At 38.6% G+C, this 12,638-nt stretch overlaps 1 protein-coding gene across 1 annotated transcript in view; it reads right to left on the bottom strand.

Annotated features, from left to right (window-relative positions):
* Nucleotides 1–12,638, bottom strand: part of PTPN11 (protein tyrosine phosphatase non-receptor type 11) — a 32,141-nt gene that overhangs the window by 18,364 nt on the left and 1,139 nt on the right. Inside the window, exons 2-6 of the mRNA XM_085314484.1 lie at nucleotides 8,240–8,396; nucleotides 6,802–6,996; nucleotides 5,280–5,472; nucleotides 3,764–3,880; nucleotides 3,146–3,259 (exon numbers count right to left, since the gene is read on the bottom strand). Coding sequence (XP_085170610.1) covers nucleotides 3,146–3,259; nucleotides 3,764–3,880; nucleotides 5,280–5,472; nucleotides 6,802–6,996; nucleotides 8,240–8,396 — 776 coding nt within the window. The remainder of the gene's footprint in view (nucleotides 1–3,145; nucleotides 3,260–3,763; nucleotides 3,881–5,279; nucleotides 5,473–6,801; nucleotides 6,997–8,239; nucleotides 8,397–12,638) is intronic.

Here is a 12,638-nt window from a genome sequence, read left to right as displayed (position 1 = left end):
TGTTTGCAGGTTATAAAATGGAAACAAGTGTGTGGAAACACTAGCTTCAGACATCTTCACTTCATACAGTTTATTATTGCTTTGAGCATCCCTGAGGAGATATCCATGTGCAGCAGCAACTTGTAAGAAGTCCATTAAGAGATATGCATAATGCAAGAATAAATCTGAAACATAGTTCTGTATTTTACTACACTAGTGAAGCATCAAACTCACCAAACAGCCATTTTTCAGAAGCAAAAAGCATTACAGAAGACTGCCAACACTTCTGCCTAGTGGTTCACAGGACAAGAGGCACATCCTTAAATATGCCTAAAGACAAGTAATTTATAACTACTGTCTGGGCAGTCAAACCATAAACAGCACATGCAGAATTTCATGAACAACCCAGAGTTTGCTTCCACGCTTCCTCCCAAGACTGAGAGCCATTGCTCAACTTGAAGTGAATGACAAACATGCCATTAAAACTGCTAGGAGACTGCTTCATTCCTCCAAAAAAAAAAACCATATTGTAAGTTAAAGATTAGTGCTGTACTCACTAACAGTAGCAAAAGGAAAAGTGGATGTCTTACAATAAGAATCTTTCATCTCTTACAATTACTTTCTCTAAGCCTTTTGGCTTGCTAGCAAATATTTGTCCTCAGGAAAGTTATAGGACAGGAAAACACCTTGCTTCTAAGGACCAACCGACAAATTCATTACAGGACAAGCTTATTCCGCAAAGAGCACAAGCCAGAAAAGAAAGCATAAACGCCAAGCAATAGTTCAGTCATTTTTGAAAAAAAAATCAAGAATCCATTCCTAAATGCTTCCCTCCAGAAAAATCATTAATTCACTGGGCTTCTAGAGAGCCAGCACCAATAACTAGGGCAAGCCAACTGGGAATACTCTTTCCTTTTTATGCCCTCCGAATAAGAGCAAGGTATGCATGGAGTCTCCAGGGAGGTTTGCTAACAGACACTTTACTTGGCTAACTTGCAAAATCATGTTCATTGCATGTTCAGGCTATATCATTCAGGGACCACAGGCACAACCTAGATTGCACACCATGATATGAAATACTCCACTGATCACAGTCTCTAGAAAAAGCAGTTATTCCCAAATGCAAGTTTTGGCCATTATTGCAGGCATGGCTATTCTTCCTGACCCTTCAGGCCATATATCAAAGTTCACACATTGCAAGAGAGGCAATTGAAGGGCTCAGGCCACTTTACCTCCAGGAWGGGTTCACAAGCAATAAATGAGAACTGCTCCACAAAGAATCCACCACTTTACTGCTTAGTAGGTTTAACAAACAGAGCCCTAAGACCTTAGTAATGACCACAGTAGCCTCTGCTGGCTTCCACCTCCACTTGAGATTCTGACTGTTCAGCAGACTTGGGCCAAACTTCACCTACCTACAATCCACATGTGACTCGAGCACCCCAGGTTAGCAACCTAACACAAATCACACCATGGCAGTTCTCAAGAAGCCAACTGCTACCAATTTAAACCAATCAGCTTAAGGTGTTGTTTTTGATTTACCAGCTGTGTTTATCTTGGGCTTTCCTGCTCCTTGCTCACTGAGGAGGGGTATTCTAGCCATTTCAGACTTCGAAGGCAGTAGATTAGGAGAACAAACTATTTCAAAGAACAGGAAGTAGAATTCTTATTTTATGTCTTTCCACATCCCCATCACGCCACCGTCTTGTAGTACATCCATATTTGTTGAGAAATTTGTTACCTCTTTGGTAAAATCCTTGCYTTTCATGGTTTTATTTCCCCCACTCGCCCTTCCAAAACAGTCACAGAGCAGGTTGGAAAGTACACTGAGCTACTGAATATGTCTGAGCAGAAGAGAGTTTCTTTGGACTGTCTCTTTGCAAATCCATCACTATTCAAGTAGGTTTTTTATAAAAAATTGCATTACATAGCCAAAAACAGCCTCTTTATGATGGAGCTTATATCACAGGACTTCCCAATTTCCTGCTGCCATCTGCTGGTGGACTTCCACATTCCCCTATGGAAATTTCGTGCATCTTAAATATAATGGGCCAGTTTATATCATTTCTAAACCTTCTCGTTATGATCATCATTTGCATGCAGCTGTTAAGTCATTCCAGTTRTCAGAGAAGGGTTAGGCCTCAGAGAAGACTCAAGTAGTTTGGATTCTATTATCCCCAATTAGTTTTCACTACTTGAGAAATTACCAGTTTCAGTTGTATTTTTCTTCAAACGTAAGTGCTCCCTGAAGTCATCAGGGCTTCAAAGGACTGRAAAACTGTGCCAGAACAGCTATGTTAAACACATAAGAGGTATGCAGAACAGAAAAGGAATACTCTSTGGAAAGAGAATGAAGTTTTGGCTGCAGTCAAATGAAACTTTCAACCAAAACAAAAATAAATCCCCAGGAGCCCAAGGAATACATATAATCAATGTTTTTTTAAATCTCAGAGGTCACTTGTGAGGCTACCCTCTTCAAAATACTTTTAAGAGCAGCAAAAATGKCTATTAAAGAAGCCACAAAATTAAGGCAAGAGTATCTATTGACTGAGAAATCTCACTGAAGTTTTCTTAAAGCAATGGTATGCACCCTCCAAAAAACAGCACACCACATACCAAACTGGCCCTCTGCACTAAGATATGCAAGAGAGAGCACAAWGTAATTCACCTTCTAAGAGTAATAAATCTGACATGGTCCAGCTGCATCGGATACTGCTATTGCACTGGTACCCAGGTCTGCRTGATGGAAGCTAGAAATAGGCTGTTGCCTCCAGACTTCCTCCTGTCCACATGGAGAAAAGGCAGCCAGGAATGTGCCTAATTAATTATCCTGGTGGGCCAGATATGATGACAGCTGTACTGCAGGCTCCCTCAGAATGGGGAAAAAATATAGGAGGAATCATGCTTAGGTACGGAACAAACAGCAGAACCTGGATACCTCTCAGAGAAAAAAAGAATGCAAATATTTCAACCATTCAGTAAGCAGGCACAAGATTAGAACTGCTAGATTTTAACATGAGCTGTACCTGACACATGAAAAGGACACATGACAAGGACAGGGATTTGAAGTGATTGGGAGATACTATTGGAAAGGCAGTAATAAAACTAGCTTTTTAGTAGTGGAGAAATTCACCAGTATTAATAACATTTAAATGTAATAAAGTACCTCAAATTCTTCCCAGAAGCCCTGCTTTACTTTATCTGTAGTCTCTGCTAGCTTGCTCAGYTCTCGCACTCTGCTTTCAATCTCTGCAGCATTAATACGGGTGGTGTTCAAAGGCTAAGAAAGGTACAAAATATTAAATAATGATATACCAATGACAACTGCAAGAAGAYGGTTAAAACAAATGCATTGTACAGCCCTACATTAAGTATATTTTATATAGGTAACACAAAATTCTAAGATCCAAGTATCCATTTGGCCTTCGAAATCTTACAAGTCATGCAAAGAGGGGGAAGGGAGAAGGGAAYAATTGCTTTATCTAAAGCTTCTTCATTGCATTAAGTTTTCTCATCTCTGGACTACTCTTGCAATCCTTTGGGCCACGATGAAGCCAAGAGAAGTTCTATACACACAAACACAAGAGTATTCTTTACAAGCAGCTAAATAATTGTACCAGTTTAGATTTAATTGACTTTGCCATCCAGTTTCACAAAGTTTATTTCTTCATTTTTGCATTAGGAAAAAGAAAATATCTCATAGAACACATGGAAAAAACTGCACTTCCTCAACAGCACATGCTGAAGGTAACAAAATTTAGTGGTATTTTCTCCATTCACTCACCTGTTTGAGTTGCAATACTGTGCCCAAAGTTTCTACCATGGGGTTCTTCTTATAATGTTCCACTAGATCTGTCAGAGAGTCAAATTTCTCCCCTCCACCAACATCATATTTTAGATCCTTGAAAGACAGATGCTCAGTCATCAAAACAAATGCACTTCTTATGATGAAGTCTACACTAATATCTTCGGGCTATGCAACACATGAGAAAATTTCTTTCAAAAACGTATGTACATAAATCTAGTAAGGCCCTTCCACTAGGGAACRTTAGAATTTTAATAAAAAGACAACAAGAAATGCTTGCACAGGCACACACACTTAGGTGACAAAAACGATTGCCATCCGTAGTGAAAATCACTTTATCTGCCTCCTTGAGAGCTGTTTCCTTCTGAAAATAGGTTAAGTCATCAAGCAGACTATCTGAGCTACATCATTAGAATCCAGAAACTAACTTTGAAAATGGATTCAAATTCCTAAAACAGTCTATCACCAGGTCCTGAAAGGCTGGTATTGGCTGGTACCATCCCAAGGAAGTAAAGGAATGTTATTTTCCTCAGTCTCATAAAGGCTAATGATAGTTACCTACAAATCAAGGAAAGGTTTTCTTGAAAGGTTATCATACAAACAAAGCACACTGAAATGTGAAGCTATTTCTCAAAGGAATAATTTGCCTTCATGTAGAACTGGACAGACTTGGTAAGGCAGATTACATGACATCTTAAGGCCCCTTCTACACCCACATTGTACAAAACAGTTTCTTTCCTACTGCCTCCACATTCCTGGAAAAAAATCTAGCAGTGACAGTTTTAAAGTCTTAGTTAGCCAATTCCATCTCTAAATCCTCTGTTATTGTATTTTAGCTGTTTTTAAGTAATGAAGTTGCTGCAACATTTTTTATTCTAAAAGGAAAAAAGTACACAGATTTTGTTACTTAACAGCAAACCCTGGGCACATATGACAATCAGAAGACTATAATGTAATAGTACTTAAATAGAGAACTAACCTCTATTAAATTCAAGTTTTTGATTTAAAATGTTCCTTGGATTAAATACTCAAAATATTTACTGAATGTTACTCATCTATCAAGAGAGACATTGTGAAAACGACAGAGAAACAGACATACTCGGATCTCTATTTGTCCAATTACTGCTATTTTTATATGATTTATCCAAAAGACTGCAACCTGCTTAAGAAGATTCACGAACATGAAGGGCTCCATCAGCAGAGGATTAGAGACAGACTTCTGATGCAATCACAGTTAAATCTATTAGAAAGTACTTGACAGCATGGTGTAGCATGACATGATTCAGTTAGGCAAGCAGTCAAAAATAAAGCACTAATTGAATGTTGAAACTATCAAACTAGTTGATCTGATCCAACAGACGACGTATAGCGCACACAGTACCATGGGGAAACTTATTCAACTCCTTGAATACATAAGCAGTGTAGAATGGACCTCCTGTTACAATATAAAGCCCATAGAAGTAGTACTATTAAAGAAGCTCCTGCTTCATCATACCTGGCAGTGAATCATGACATGCGTCACTTTAGATTTCCCATCATTACTCTCTCCTTTATCATCTCCTGTCCGGACAGATAGAACAAAGTCCCCAGGGTGGCTTTGACTTTCACGCACAAGAAAGCTTCCATGTTTTCCTTTTTCTGTTAATAGTTTTTCAGCTTCTCTTCCAGAAAGATGCCCATGAAACCACCTTCAAACATAATAAGAAGCAGACAGGTACTTCTGTCAGGATATTCTTATTTGTCATTCTAGCCATGACTGAATCCATGCAGTCTAAACAGTTATTATAACCTAAAACCCTCGAACTAGATTGCAGACTGAAGTAGTGTCCAGGTCTACAGAAAACTTCCCAGTGTACAAATAAATAAATTAAAAAAAAAAAAATCAAAAGACAAAAGGAGTCTTGGAAGTACACAGGCATGAACACATGCGATTACAGAAATGGTTCACAACAAACACTTCTCTAAGCACCAAAATTTGCTTTTCATGCAAGCTTCAAATAAAGTTTCGGTTTAGGTCCTCTAAAACAATCTAAACGGATTCTCTGGTATCTAGCAAGCGTGAGTTTACACGGCAGCCTTTTCCTCAGTCAAGGCATTTACTGTTGTTCCACTTCCTTCACTGAGATGTCCTTTCCCAAGAAACCTGTGAGAACTTAGTATCTTTGAGACCTCACCCTTCCATCATATTCAGAACTGGAAAGGATATTCTTAAGTCTCAATTCTTCTAGAAACATGGCTAGAAAGGCAATAATCCCCGAAGGTTTCAGGAAAGACTCAGATAATTACTGAAGGAAGGTCAAATCAGTTTCATTTACCGAAAGAAAAAATTTTTCATTGTTTCTGCCACTTCTCACACCATGCACTTTCATTGAGTTCAACATTATCTTTTGTTAGCAGAGAACATTCCTTGCTAGTGCTAAATAAAAGCTATTCTGAGGAGTGAGGGAACTTGTTCTAATGTTTTTCCTAGCTTTTTCATTTCTGGGAATAAACTGACATCTACTGGCCATAGAAGYTTATTTCTGACATGTACTCCCTCAATATATGCCAGAAGTCTCAGATTTCTCTTATCATCCATGTTCCGAAAAACAAGAGTTTGCAGTCAAACATTTGCATTTATCATTTACTCATACGCATGCCTTCTGCCAGAAAAGGTGTATAAAGTTATGCCTAGAACTATACCTGGGAATTTCCTGCAGTACTTAAGGACTTCCAGAAGCACTGAGAGAACCATAAAACATTCTCCCAATAAAAATCAAGGGAACTTCTTTTCTAGTACTATATCATGCCAGGACGAAGGCTTCCAGATCGATTTTCTTCAGAATAGATGCTTTCACCTTCAATCATATTTATTAGTCTACTTGGCAAGTAATCTCACTGAAACCGTGGGACTAGTTGTAGTRTAAGATAGGACTACCTTTTCATCAAAGAGAAGCAGTTTTTTTGTTAACAGTGATAACTCCTGCATTTGGTAAGCAATGCATGGACWCTGGGGTTTTCACCACTATTTCTCTGACCTTTCAGATGTAGGGTCAGCACAGTTCAGTGGATATTTCAACTCTATAACATCTCCATTCTTTTCTTTGAGCTGCCCATGATGTTCCATATAATACTGGACTAACTCAGCCAGTGTAGCAAACTTCTCTCCTCCATAGAGATCATAGTAGTCCCCTGTGTTCTGGATCTTGATGTGGGTGACAGCTCCAGTTCGTCTAATATTTGAAACAAAGACAATAAATTAATTAATAAATAAAATCATATAAGTCAGTTGATTTCCAGTCAATTACTTCTACATTTAGTGTTTTGTTGTCCAAGTTGAAGAAACCCATACTTACATTTTATATCACTTTCCAGCTGAAATATTGCAGCATAACYAAGCAACTGAACATCTGAGTGTGCTTCAGCCACATTTCAGTGGCTTGCAAGAAGGGAAAGTGGCTGTCTCAACAGTCAGTAAAGAGTGGATGAAAACTGAATTCCCATAATGAAGGGATGCTCTAAGCCAGTGAAAGCTCTGTGGATTCAGTCTCCAATAGAAATCCTCCAGATCTCCCAAGAAATGCATACACAAACACAAGGCTGGGAGAAGTCTTCAGCATTCCAAGACACCCTGTTAGAGCTTGTTTGCTGCTTTCCCTTTTACAGTGTTGATTTCAAATCTCTCTACTAACGCCTTTTCAGCAACTTAAATACTAAATAGACCCCAGTAGCCAAATCCACAGAACCTAACCCCTTACAAGTTTTTCTAAGGACTTACACAGATACCAAAAAATTCACACTAACATCTATCCTTTAATAAATAATTGTCATTGGCTAATGTAAGCCATTTGTACTCCTAAATTCTCTACCATWAATGAAGAAAAACTCTCTGAAAGAATCTCTTTCTGTTAAACAACGTCCATTATCTCAAAGGCATCCAAGCAACATTATTCTGATCACCAATCCTATTTTTCTCTTTTCTCTTACCCACTTCCTCTCACTCTCCTTTCCCTTCCCCACCACTGCACACAGAGTAGCAAGAGGCCTGTTTGGGAAGCTGAAATAGCACTGGAGTTGCCCTTAAAAACTTGCTGACTTTCCCTATAAGAACACAGTCTGAAGAACATTTCCTTGCGAGTACTTGACCAGTAATTCAGATCTCTGCTACTTTTAGATGGTTACCAAATGGATTTTTAAATGGTATAAAGGAATGCAATTATGAATCTGCTTTGGCTTCCCCGAGCTTTCCTGGCCGTCTCCAGAATCAGAAGCCAGTACCCTCTACACTGCGGTTTCCCAAGATGTGTAAAAGTATTCGGGATCCTCCTCAGGAGAAAAAGAAAAGGTGAACAAACTAAGAGRTGAAGAAATGCTCCCATCACAAGTATTTCATTTCCAATTGTTTCCTATAAAACTGTATCAAAGGGAAAACCTTATCAATCTGCAGTGAAAGACAAAAAAAATACGTAAACTTACCTAACAGAGAGTGTAAAGTCTCCTGGGTTACTTTTGCTGGGCCGTGCCAGAAAACTGCCATCAACTCCTCTTGTTAACAGTAGGTTTTCTGCCTCCACCCCAGTAATATTTGGATGAAACCATCTATATGAGATTAAAAATAGAATAAATAAACAATCTTGTATTAAGTGTTAATTTATATGACAATACTACATAGAACAATTCGGTAGTTTTAAAAATAGACAATACTGAGTTTTGTTCCTAGTAAGAATTTCCATCTTAGCACAGACATCATTTGTTTTCAGATTACATTGTAATTTTACTAATAGTAAGAGATGCTTTAAAARCAAAAGAGCTATATCTATACATATTCAAACTGCTCATATTAAATAACACCAAAGAAAGGTATACAATGTAAATAGAGACCACAAGTCACACACTTGCTTACTCCTAGAAAACAGGACACTCAATCAGGAAAAACTCTCTGTAGAAATTCACATATACAGTCATCACTGGCACACTAGACATTCATAAACAAAACAAAAAACATCCGAAGTAACACTTTAAAATATTTTAAGAGTCAGAAATTAAATAAAACCTCATGCTTTAGGGCATAGGCTGACCACCAACTGATAGAGGTCAGAAAGAACTTCGCTTGTGGGCAACCAGCAGCTGCCCAGTCTTCTTCCACCTTCCTCTAAAGAACGTGGTGCTGACCACTGCCAGACACGAGAGCACTGCTCTGTCTTTCAACCACCATGCCAACTTCTCTGATCTGAATATACCACACTTAAATACAAACACAGAGGAATCTCATATCAATATTCACCACCCACAAACAACCTTTTGAAGGACTAACATAGTGGCCTGCCAAAGGAGAGCTGTATATGGTCTATATCTAAGAAGTTCAGCGTCTCCACCTTTGGCATTAACTTTTGAGGGACTTATTCTTAGCTATTCAGTTTGCACATCTATGTTTTCTCTCATCTTTAACTTGGGAATTTTATTCCATTCTTTCAGCTAGAACACAGAAGGGCTCTAGTACTGTGAGGGGTCTATCAGACATGGTTTTAGAAGACAAACTGAGGGAAGAGAGGAAGAAAAAAAAAGGCTACAGTCTCCACTACTGCCTGAGACAGCCCAAGGACAGAGGTGAGTGCAGCAATCACAAACTGTCTTAGAGGCTGTGTCAGGCTTGTATTTTCAGGCAATTAAGTGAGATCCCTTATTTTCAGAATTGTTGTAAATCAGACACTACGAAAGACACAAATGAAAACACACATCTGTTTCTGCAGAAAGAACACAGGTTGCTGCTCTTTGTACATTAGGTTCTTAATTTTCACAAAGTAAAACAAGRTATCAGGGCAAGAGGCTCCGTCTGCAGCCAGCCTCATAGTTACGAGTGATGTTGAAAGACAGACGACAGACAGAAATATTCTGATCAATCCTGATACAATCAGGATTCCATGCTGCTTTATAGCTAACACAGTAACAATGGAATATGCAAATTCTTTAAAACTTCAACTGGTTCAGCAATTCTTTATATACTGAAAACTGTTAAAGCTGTCAATATTCCCAGGAAAGCCTTATCCCACCTATTCTATTCAGGCTTAACTTTTCATGCAAATATTCTGGACATTTCTGGAGATTCCAAACATGTAGCAAGACAAATGGGAATCAGGATTACAGATGTACCAATTCCATTTCAGCAGTAAATGATCCCTCTCGTGAATCTTGTATTTTTCTGGTTAAGTATATTCTATCTGCACCAAGGAAACCTACTGAATACTACTGTATCTTTAACTGAACATCCAAAAAAAAATGAAAAGAAAAGAAAAAAAGAAAAGACACCTAAACAGTATAGGTCATGAAAAGAMTATATTAAAAAATACTTCCAAGTTGTCTCAGTAAATAGGAATTAAAATGATTCAATAATTAATCCCACATTTATCTACTGACTATCTGAAGGTCAAGAGAAGTGTCCTGACAGGGAAATATATTTTGCTTTGATACAGTCTCACAAAAGAAACAGCACAAGCATCAATACATAGGGTGAACCAAATATTAAATAACATATTCGGGATATGATAGATTTGGAGGGAAGAAGTTGATAGTATATTCCCCACACTTCCACCTCCAAAATTTTACTTCGATTAGAAAAATGTGACCACATTTTGAATGGCTTATAAGAGTTTTAAAAACAGACAGGATTCAAGAGATGTATTTGTGTGTTTGAGCTTACATCCAGATATCTATAAACAGATGGAGTGGAACTTGCTGGAATCAACTCTACAGAATTATTATATGGCGATATTCTATTAATCTCAGTATCAACATCTCCAGTATCTTACCCTGACCTTAATGTACCTGGAAGCAACCACACTCCACTAGTTAGAATGATGTAAAATAACAGAAAAATAATGTATTTTAATATGCAGAGGGGAACACAAATAGCTTGTGCGGAAAAAATAAAGAAATGACAGATTATTATTAAAAAAGAAAAGAAAAGGTGTTCTCACCCCTACATATGCACTCCTACTGAAGACGGCAAAAAGTTTAGTGCAGAACAAGAAAAACTACGTCTTGGAGACTGAGTTTATTGCACTTTATGTAACTTTTGTTCTAATGGTAACTTGTACTCCTGCTCTCTCATCTTTGTATTTTTGGCTTTGAGTAGGAAGATGCATTTGTCAGCCACCCCAAATAGAAAAATGGGGGTGTTAGTGATCTCTGTTAAATGGTTCCGGACCAGCAATCAAGATCACTTCATTTGAAGTATTGCCATCACATGTGCGCTTTTGAACCTTGGTGGCTACATCCCTTCCAAAACCGGAGGGGAGAGCAAAGGGGACTGYAGGCACAGATAGTAGTAATATAAGCCCTGTAGAAGACTTTCTCTTTTGCTTCCTTTTATAGAGATGGAATGCATTTTAGGCTTTTTTCTGCTTTCCTTCTGCAACCTCTGTTTTGAGCAGGTGCAGAAGCTATCCCTAGCAAAGACCATCACAGCCAAGAGGTATAACCAAGAAAGTAACACACACAGACTCTTAATTAAGCTAGCTGTCCTCACAACACATGRAATACTCCTTACAGCAACTGTGATTTAGGGGTTGCAGCCATATACCATTCTAAGTCACTTACTTTACAGTATGATGAAAATACTACCAAAAGAGAAACTAGAAAAATAGTGAGACCTTGCTTACAAGAATAAAGGGATATCACCTAAAAGAATTTTTTCAAAAAACTATGATGCGGCAGGAAACATAGCCTTGTTAGAAAATAATTTTAAGAAAAAAAATACAGTCACATCTTGAATAGTCAATAAAAAAAAATCAGCAGAATGCATATTTCAAAAGTCATATATTGCCAGCATATTTCTCTTTAGCTGTGAAGTTACTATAAACAGCAAAGAGGACACGAAAGAGAGGAAAGGACAGTAGATGGTAGGAGAAAGGTTTATTGGATTAAAGCAGAAAAGAAAGTTACTTTTCCATGTTGAGTTTTGGCTTTTCTAACTACCTTTTCAAGGAGGCACAAGATTAAATCAGTTTTGAGCCTTGGCTGGCACAACCATGACATTCATGGAGGTGGTGACTGATAGTTTAATTAATCCTATTTATAGGCTCATCACTTTATATTTCTAACCTTTTTCTTAGTCTCCCTAGYAAGCTACAATTTAAACTTCCAAGCATGGTAAGACAGTTGCTCCTGTTGATGAGGTAGCAAGTATTTCTGAAAGGGCACCCGTACACATATTTTAACATGTAAGTGGGGACAATCAGAAAACACATGAACTAGAGATCCTCCACACACCTCAGAAGACCCCTGAATCAACCACAAATTGCCACAGACTGAATATCAACCAGGCTTAAGCCATCTTAAGCAGAAAAAAAGAGGATACCCAAACGTTCAAGAAATAACACTGTGATAGGTGTTACTTGAAAACACATATCGAATTTCAGATTAGGCATAGCAAATAAGAATATAAGTATTTTAGTTCTTTTTAAGCACAGTAACTCCTCTAGAATCTAACATTCACCTTAACCTCTCAACCGCAAACAGACAGCTAAATTAAAACAAACTCTGGAACACATGAAGGACAGGTTACAAGCAATAACAAAGAAAACAGAGTCAACCGAAGTTTGTCATCCTGATTCAGCTCTGCTACAGGGATGTGAAATCAGACTGGACGCTGCTACTAAACTAAGAGCCTCGAGCAGGTCTGCTGATCAACGCTCGTCTGAAAACGGGCTGGTGCTGCCGCTCAGCAACGCGACTCTCCCTGCCCGCGGAGCGGGCGGCTCGCGGCGGGAATAAACCCGCCTTTCGGGCTGGCCTCCGCGGTGTACGTGGGCACGGGGAGGGGAGACCCGCTAAAAACCCCCCACCGGCGGCAGAAGCCTCTGCACGGGGCGGGGGG

This window comes from Rhea americana, unplaced genomic scaffold (assembly GCF_003343005.1).
Source record: "Rhea americana isolate MKP2758 unplaced genomic scaffold, rheAme1 scaffold_405, whole genome shotgun sequence".
In the NCBI taxonomy this organism is placed as follows: domain Eukaryota; kingdom Metazoa; phylum Chordata; class Aves; order Rheiformes; family Rheidae; genus Rhea; species Rhea americana.
This window is presented reverse-complemented; position numbering and strand designations above follow the sequence as displayed.